This window comes from Caenorhabditis briggsae (genome assembly GCF_000004555.2).
Source record: "Caenorhabditis briggsae complete genome, chrIII, whole genome shotgun sequence".
NCBI lineage: Eukaryota > Metazoa > Nematoda > Chromadorea > Rhabditida > Rhabditidae > Caenorhabditis > Caenorhabditis briggsae.
This window is the reverse complement of record NC_013490.2, coordinates 14,133,236-14,142,350: the sequence shown is the minus strand read 5'-3', so window position 1 is coordinate 14,142,350 and position 9,115 is coordinate 14,133,236. Positions and strand designations below refer to the sequence as shown.

General features: G+C 36.5%; 2 protein-coding genes and 1 non-coding gene across 3 annotated transcripts in view; 2 read left to right on the top strand and 1 right to left on the bottom strand.

Moving 5' to 3' along the window:
- Positions 1 to 1,427: 1,427 nt before the first annotated feature.
- Cbr-twk-7 overlaps positions 1,428 to 9,115 on the bottom strand; it is a gene marked incomplete at both ends in the record, with an annotated part of 11,829 nt that continues 4,141 nt past the window's right edge. Inside the window, 11 exons of the mRNA XM_002642973.2 lie at positions 1,428 to 1,682; positions 2,327 to 2,445; positions 2,489 to 2,558; positions 2,604 to 2,730; positions 2,773 to 2,929; positions 4,004 to 4,184; positions 5,068 to 5,165; positions 5,220 to 5,292; positions 7,872 to 7,994; positions 8,471 to 8,554; positions 8,936 to 9,025. Coding sequence (XP_002643019.2) covers positions 1,428 to 1,682; positions 2,327 to 2,445; positions 2,489 to 2,558; positions 2,604 to 2,730; positions 2,773 to 2,929; positions 4,004 to 4,184; positions 5,068 to 5,165; positions 5,220 to 5,292; positions 7,872 to 7,994; positions 8,471 to 8,554; positions 8,936 to 9,025 — 1,377 coding nt within the window. The remainder of the gene's footprint in view (positions 1,683 to 2,326; positions 2,446 to 2,488; positions 2,559 to 2,603; positions 2,731 to 2,772; positions 2,930 to 4,003; positions 4,185 to 5,067; positions 5,166 to 5,219; positions 5,293 to 7,871; positions 7,995 to 8,470; positions 8,555 to 8,935; positions 9,026 to 9,115) is intronic.
- On the top strand, positions 6,640 to 6,759 carry CBG29068. Its single transcript has 2 exons — positions 6,640 to 6,678; positions 6,713 to 6,759. It is a non-coding gene (tRNA).
- Positions 7,091 to 7,323, top strand: Cbr-fip-1 (the record flags this gene model as incomplete). The annotated part of the gene is made up of 2 exons (XM_002642974.1): positions 7,091 to 7,155; positions 7,200 to 7,323. 2 exons carry the CDS (start codon positions 7,091 to 7,093, stop codon positions 7,321 to 7,323), a joined length of 189 nt encoding a protein of 62 aa, XP_002643020.1.

Below are 9,115 nucleotides of genomic sequence, written 5' to 3'. Positions count from 1 at the left end.
GCCCACGTTTTATTGAATAAACAGTAGGACTCTTGAAAATGTCACCTATCTTTCCAGGGAGTGATTTTTTCAAAAAAGTTGTAAACTGCAAAAATGAAGCTCTATTTTTGTTTTATACTTTCTGAAATTTTCAGTACAATTTGACTATTTTGACCTATTTTTTGAAGCTTTTAAACTTTGCTATTCATTTATGGCTACTTTATGACCGAGACCGAAAGATTTACGACTTTATGACCGAGACCGAAAGACCGAATTAATACAAAAATAATTTTATTATAGTTTAAAAAATAAAAAAGAGAATTCTAGAACAATTGATTCATTAAGAAAATTGGAATGTCAGTGATGGAATTGAAAAGATATGAAATCACTGTGAGCTGCTCCGAATCAAATTTCTGTTTGGAATTTTTTGAAAATTCTCAAATAATTCCATAAATTCGATGGAACAGCTCACCTGGATGTGAAAAGAAGATGGTGGTGACATTTTGTTCTTGGCGGGAATTTGAATTTTTGAAAATTGGAAAAAAAATTAATAAAGATAACATTTTGGAAAAATATTGGGAAAGAATTTGGAAAGAAAATTGTTCGATAATAATTTTTTACAGATGATCTTTGCCCGTTTTTTAAAGAAAAAATAATTAGAAAAAGTTGGGATTATGGATATTTCAAAGTGGGCGGGGTTTTAAAAGGGGGCGGAGCCTAAAGAATATTGATGAAGAATTACAAGATTGGGGAAGTTAGAAAATTCTAAAAGCAGGGAACATTTTTTGGTGGGAATCTCAATTTTTGAAATTCCAAAAATTGACGAAAATTCAAAATTTTCAGAAATTTCAAATTATTGGGAAAGTTTTCAGAATTTCAAAATCGGAGGTTTTGCGCCAAACAAATAAAAATTCCATTCAAAAACTCGAATCCTCTAATTTTCCAAATATCTTGTAAATCTAATATTTTGAAATACAGTAACCGGAAAAGTTGATATTTCATCATTTTCAATGAGAAATAACAAAGTTTAGGGATCTCAAAAAGTAGGGCAAAATTGTTGGATTGTTCTGATAATTTCAGAAAACGTAGAACGAAAATAGAACTATATTTTCATAGTTGACAACTTTTTTGTAACGCTGATGTCTGAAGAGATACATACTCTTGAAAGGACATTTATTCTTTCTTGAAATTCTTTTCTTGAAAATATAGGACCCTTGAAAAGTGTCCTCTATCTTTTCAGGGAGTGATTTTTCAAAAAAGTTGTCAACTACAACAATGAAGCTCTATTTTTGTTTTATATCTTCTGAAATTTTTCAGAACAATCCAACAATTTTGACCTAATTTTTGAGAGCTCTAAACGTTGCTAATCCTTTCCGGCTACTGTATTTCTAAAATTTCAAAATATTCTAAATTTGTAAAAAAAAAGAGAAAATCCGAACATGAAGAATCTACTTGAATGCTCGATTCAGCGAATATCTAGAGTGACAGAATCTACAACTCTGCATATCCATTGCACTTGATGACGTGGAAACCGTCGCGGCGTCGGCAGTCTGATCAATGTATCGAATGCAGCGAATATCGGTTGGAATGAATGGGATAATGTGTTTGGAGACATAGAGATTCTCGACGATGAACGCTTCTCGAGACATGTTTCGAGCGCGTTTTTGCATTAGATTCGCGTAGAGTTCCGAGACAAGGACCACCTGAAAAATTAGACTTTTGAAGGATCTAGGGATTATAGCGGGATTTGATATTTTACAGAAAATGAGATAAGGGAGCTCAAAGCTGAATTCTGAAAAAAAAACATTGGTGCTTTTATGATAAGTAATTTATCAGTTGACAAAATTTTAATATCTCTCGCAAGAAACAAGACAATTGAGCTCAAATTCGATGTATAAGGTGGGCTTATAATGGAGAATTGGCGTTATTCTAACTATCTGGATTTTTCGAAGTTCAAAACTCAAAACTAAGAATTCTTGCTTCTTCTAAAACCACGAATTCTCAAAAACGAAAAAGTGTAATGTTTCATAAAAATGGGAAGAGGACATCAGAATTCGAAAAAAAAACACATCACAAACATAGTGATGTGAAAACTTTATGAGTCAATCAAAACGAAAAATTCCAATCTTTTGAAATTCTTCTTTGAAAATCTTAGAACCTCAAACTATCGGAATTCGAGTATTTTAGAATCTTAACACCTTTGAATCTTAGAATCTTAGAATCGCAGAACCTTAGAATCCTAGAATCCTAGAATCCTAGAATCTTAGACCCCCAGAATCCTAGTATCCTAGAGTCCTGGAAACTTCCATAATCTCCCAAAAATTCCATAAAACTTCAGAATCCCTACCTTTCCTCCAACCACTGCCAACGCGGATCTAGCATCTTGAATCTTTCGTCCGAAATAATGGATTTTTCGAATGTACTGCACTCCAACCAAATCGATACACATGGTAGTAATGGCCAATCCTAAAATTTTTTTTGAATTTTCAAAAATACTTCAAAATCCTACCTAAAATGATATAGAGCAAAATGATATACATGTATCCATCCCGTCGAGGCATCAGATCGCCGAAACCGACCTGGAAGAGAAAATCGGGTGTGGTGGCCTAGAAAACCTCACTTACAGTAGTCATTGTAATGAAGGACCAGTAGAAGGATGTGAAAAAAGACCAAGGTTCCAGTTTTGACATTAGGACACCGCCAAAGGCAGTGTAGACAATTAGAATTGCCAAAACTAGGAAGGCGGGAATTCTAAAAATTTCAAATTAATTTAAAATTGGAATTCCCGATTACCTCTTCTCCTCAATGTTCATATCATGTCCCATTCCATGACTATGACAATGCTCACAAACGTGCTCTCGTCGTTCCTTCCGATGACGTGACAGAATTAGATACTTGAGTTTCAGATAGTTACCGTACAACCAGACGAGATGTTCGGATAGGAATTTACCTGAAATTTTTTTTTGAATAGTTTAGTCGAAAATTTTTATTTGAAGCGAGTTGCCAGACAATTTCACTTTCAGCTCAATAATCTCAATTTCTGTAAGAGATATCACAAAATTGTAAACTGAAAAAATGTTTATCATATTATCAGAAATAATTTATCAGTTGACAACTTTTTGATATATTTTACAGTAACCGAGATAATTGAGCTACAAGTGTAAAGGATGCAAGTGCGGCCGACCGCGTAGCTCAGCGAGAACTTACATAATTTGAGCTCAATTACCTTGGTTCCTATGAAAGCTATCAAAAATCTGTTAACTGATAAAATGTTATAATGTCCCCAACATTTTATAATTTACAAATTTTTAATATCTTTTACAGGAAATGAGATAAGTGGTCTCTAAAGATCTCGCTGAGCTCCGCGGTCGGCCGTGCTAGCGTTCCTTATGCTTGCAGCTCAATTATCTCGGCTTAAAAAAGATATCAAAAATTTGTCAACTGACAAAATGTGACTGATATTACGATAAACTATTTATCAATTGACCATGTTTTGATTTCTTTCACAGAAAATGAGATAAATGAGCTCAAGTTGAGCTACGCGGTTTGCCGCGCTTGCGAAGGCTAGGCTTAAAACTCAATAATCTCGGTTCCTATGAAAAATAGCAAAAACTAGTCAATTGATAAAATGTGTGTCATGATTTCAGCAACATTTTTTTAGTTTACAGATTTTTGATATTTCTTTTAGGAAGCGAGATAAATTAACTCAGAAGAGCGCGCTCAGCTCCACGGTCGGCCACGCTTGCCACCATTATGCTTTCAGCTTAATTATCTCGTTCTCTATACGAGATATCAAAAACTGTCAACTAATAAAATATTTTTCTTAAAGTCACCAACATTTAAATAGTTTGCGGATTTTTAATATCTCTTGAAGAAATCGAGATATTCAACCTTAATGTGAACGTATCAGAAAAAACAGCCGTACTAAATTTTTAAAAGTTTTCTAAAACTTCATTGCTTCCAAAAATCGTCTTTAACTAGAAATTAGCTAAATTACTATAAACAGCAAAAAACAATGACTTACCCAAGTCGGCGATGGTGACAAGTGTGAGAGGTATGCCGAGCAACGAGAAAAGGATACACCATATCCTGCCGATGTTTGTGACAGGTACTGGATTACCGTAGCCGATGGTTGTGACTACAGTAACCGCGAAGAATATGGACGATGAAAATGTCCATGTCTCGGTTGCTGCGTTCTTTTTTACCTGGAAAAGAGGGGCGATTTTTATTGGGTATCTTGGTTTTAAGAAGGAGCGTTCTTTAGAGGAAGGTAGATAAACCTGCAACTATGACCCAATTTATCTAGGTTCCTGTAAAAGGTATCAAAAAGTAGTAAACTAATAAAATGTTTGTTATAGCAGTCTAAATATTTTGTGGGTCAACCATTTGTTGATATCTCTAATAGGAATCCAGATAAATCGATTCAAAGTTTACGGGCCATGAAGTTTTTGCTTCAAAGAAGCGCTACCTATATGTGCACTTTGAGCCCGTTTATCTAGGTTCCTATAAGAGGTATGAAAAACTTGTCAACTACAAAATTGTTTGTTATATTATCACCAACATTTTAGTAGTTTACCACTTTTTGATATCTTTAACAGAAATTGAGATAATCGAGCTTAAAATATACAGAGACTATCTAATAGAGCTTAAAAAATCAGAAAAAAAACTACGAATGCTCCAGATAAATGCTCATTTTTTCTAACTAGAAAAACAAAAACTAAAAACCTTGTGATCATCCAGAAAACAACCAACAAGTTTCGTGTCCCGCGGGAACAGCTTTTCTTTTTTCCTTTCTTTCTCTTCCCTCTCATTAATCTTCACACTATTTTCTCTTGCCTCTTTTCTTCAAATCTGATATTTTTCTTGTCACAAGGGACCTTTTTGTGAGAAAAAAAACACAAAAAGAACCAAAAATATTGCTAGGGGATCGGTGAGCGAAAAATTTGGAAAAAGTTTCAAAAGTCGAAAATCAGCACTTCAAAAATTTCAGAAAAATCTGGAACTTTCGAATTTTTTGGAAGTTCAGTATAGAATAGATGTCCCATATAAGTCCCATATGTGTCCCATATATGGGGCCACATTGCTCACCTCATTGCTCGTCAAAAAATACTTCTCAAACGCCACAAATAACTGATCAGACATATTGTGCATATGCCGTTCGGCTAGCGTCTCCCATTCGTATCGTTCTGAAAATACACGGTGGCCTAGAAACCCAAATTCTTCCAAAAAGAAAAACTAACTTGTCTCATTTCCAGCCGCCAACCGAATCAAATCGTCGACGAACTCATTTTGACGAGTGTAGATTAATTTTAGCTGGAAAAATGGTCAACATGATTTAGAAGCATTGCGAAAACCCTAAACTAGGAAAGCAAAAAAGGAAAAAAGAGAATGCCCCAAGCGGGGTTCGAACCCTGGACCTTGTGGGCGGTGGGCAAAAGCGTAACACACAACACCAAGATGATTATAGGTAAACAGTGGCGGAGGGCGTACAGGAAGGACGCGGCGGCAAGGATTTTTAGAGAGGGCGAGGCTGCGCGAATGGGATTTCAGATTTCAAAAACATGGTGGAAATTTTAGGATAGTGTCCTAATATTCATATTATGGAGCTTTTAGAACAGAAAATCAAGAAAAAAGAAGATGGAACCAAAATTTGTTGTCTAGAAAAAACTCTTGAGTCTGTCAGGTCTTTATTCCATCAGGAAAGTGCTCGCAAAAGTACTCGTAGGAAAAGGAAATAAAGAATGGAAGAAGAAGAGGAATAATGGGACGAGAAAGAAGAAGAAGGGAAAAGAAAATGAATGGTTTTGAAGAAGAAGGCGAAGAAGAGGTCGCTGAGCCCTGAAGCCATCTGCCACGTCAAATAGAATAGGAAACGAGATGGGGAAAAAGGACGAAATTGGCAGATGGCTGGCACGGAATAATGGGGTAAGAATATGGATAGATGGATTTTTGAATTTGGAATCGAAAAGGCTCTTTTTACTGCTCAGTACTTTAAAAAAAACAGGAAAAATTATTTTAAAAAATTTGGTTTCGCTCTTAATACTATTTTAATACACTGCAAAACTCCTCAAACCCTTTGCAAAAAATTTTAAAAGCCATTTCCTAAACAAGCAAAAAAGAAAAAAGGTATTTACTACCAGTAGGTTTCGAACCCCGGTGTTGAGATTGAAGTACAAAAGCGATAGCCGTGAAGCTACGCTAGCATTCGAGGAAAAGGGTGGTGGAGGTGATGGCGTATCGCGTGGCGCCCGGTAATTTTTGGGGGGATAAGGCGAGAGGAAGGAAAAATTAAAAAGAGGAAAACACTTCGAAATTTGCAGAAAAATATTGTTTTTTCTTTAATTATAAGAAATTTCAGGAAAATTTGAAAACTTTGAGGTGTTTGAACAATTTTGATGATTCAAAAAATTATTCCGAAGGAAAATTTCGAGAACTCTCCTTCTAAAGAGTCCTTTTTAGGCCCGATCTCTTCTTTTTTTTTTCTATATTTCACAACACTTTTGGTCCTTTCCCCCTTTTTTCCTTCTAGAAACTCCCCTCTGTCTCCTCCTCTATCTCTCGATGCACACTCTACTTCCCCTCCCTCTCCCCTCTCCCTCTCGCGCTCTTCCTCTCTTTCCCCCCTATTCATATACGTCTTGTGTTCCTCTCACTATCGTAGCACGGATGGCCGAGTGGTCTAAGGCGCCAGACTCAAGCGACAGCTTGCCTCAAGTTCGAGGTCTCACTGGGTGTTCTGGTACTCGTATGGGTGCGTGGGTTCGAATCCCACTTCGTGCAGATATTTTTGCATTTTTTTTGCTTGGGAGGAGTTTCCTTGGGTTTAAAGATCACATCGTTTACCTAATTCCCTAGTGTATTCATCAAATGCTGACCTTATTCTTTTTTTTTGATTTTCTGGCCTCCTTTCAAATTACAAACTACAGAAATTCTGTTCCACAATAAATAAAAAAGTAGCAGCAAAGATCCTTAAGATGGGCAAATCTAGGGCTTTGATCGCCAAATAAGGAAAATAACTAGAAAATCTTGGTATAAAAGGGGTCCAAAAAAGAAGAGAGGTATCAAATTTCATATATTTTGATATTCTCCTTCAATCATCTTTGAAAAAAAAATGTCCCAAAATCTATTCCAAATTCTTCTCATTTTCGCCATCTTGGCAGCTCTTCAGGTCCAGGGGTAAGCTTGAAAGCTACAGTAATCCCACAGTAACCCTAATACAGATTCTTGTTCCCAACCTACTCGTCCGGATATGACTATGATTGCTATGGATACGGAAACGGTTATGGTAATGGATACGGTAACGGCTATGGATACGGTAATGGATACGGATACGGTGGATATTGAAGGAATCTTGGACCTAATGACTTTTTGAAATTTTAAAAATATAATAAATAAAGTTTATCATCAGCAATCCTAGTGTTTTTGGAGACTCTATGATAGAAAACAGATTGAGAAACCAAAATTTTTCACTTTCACAGAAAAAATAGGCATAACATTTTTTAGAAATCTCGTAAATCCACACCACGCCGCACCTTGTCACCCGCGCCTTCTTGTACGCCCTCCACCACTATCCAATATAGTATATCGGTGGTGTAACGGTTTACGCTTTTGCCCACCACCCACGAGGTCCGGGGTTCAAACTTCGTTCGGTTCAAAATCTTTTTTCTTTTTTTAGCATCAAAATCGTTATCAGACATCACCTCTTACGAGTTTAAGGGCTATTTTGACTTTTTAAGAAACAATTTGAGAACAACTGACAACCGGATTTGGAGTAGGGATGGTGTAAACATTTTGGTCGACAAATAAAAAATTGGTCGAACAGAAAAAAAATTAGGATGAGTAATCATGGTCTTCAAAATTTGGTCTCCAATGCCTTTAAAAAAACTATTCACCTGCTGCTCCTTCATCATTTGCTCGTGTGGCTGCTCGACACTGTAGAATATAAGTGCTCCAATTACGGTATAGGTGCAAGTGAGCAACACGAGAGCTACATGGGGTAGGACGAGTTTTGCGAACTGGAAATTTTCAATTTGAAAAATTACCCAAGGTAAAAAAATTCGAAAACTATTGATATTTAGACCCGAAAAGTTCAAAAACCCTAATAAAAATTGAATTCTCGCCTTTCAAAATATCTGGAAATAGCTTTAAACATATACAAAAACATATGTAGCCCAAGAGGAATCGAGCTTGTGAGCCATGGATTCATAGGCAAAGCTTTTAACCACTAGACCACGCAGGCAGGGCGAAGCAGCGATCCTGGCTGTGCTTATAAGGGTGACGCTGCGCCTTTGCGCGCCACATCTCCCTTATAAACACCCGCCAAGCCCGTCGTCACCCATCGCTCCTGTGGCCTAGTGGCTAACACTATTGACTATGGATCTAGGACACAAAAGTTCAATTCCTTTTGCTTCCTATATGTTTTTATAAGTTTTATAGCAATTTTTGCATAGTTTCAAGACCAGCCTAGAAACCCTTGGAAAATAGCATTTACCTTCCGTATCCCAGTTTCCTCCTCTTCTTCATCCTCATCCTTGGTCTCATCGTCACTTTCATCGTCAATGTCTTCGTGACCGCTCTGAGTGAATATGTTTTATTTATTAAAGTTTTTAGAGAATATAGGGAATCAGCAACCTGAAATCGTTAGAAAGTTCTGGAAAATTTATTTTGTTAAAACACACAAAAAAACGGGGAAAATCTAGCCGTGCAAAGGGTAGAACTTACAACCATGAGCTCCGAAATGAGCTCAATTTCGACTTCTTCATTTTCAATGAAAATTTTTGCTGGCGTTTTTCGACCATTCTTACCATGAAGATGTGCATAAGGGCATACAAATTCGGGTGGTTCTTTCTGATTTATATAATTTAGAACATTTTGTCTAAAGACTGACAGACTAAAAATAAGTTCAAAAGTTAAAAAAAGCAAACTCGCTCCACTGCAAATGAAAAAAGAAACAAACCTTATCACAACTATGTATCATATGACTATCCTCATAGTATTCGGCTCGTCCCAGGCCGGCTCTTGTCACTTCTTCACCAAATAGAGCTTCCTGAAATCAAAGGGGAAGAAAAATCATGCAAAAAACGTTGAAACATGCAATTTGTTTGGGTACCCTACTTAGGGGGGGGGGGGGGGTAAG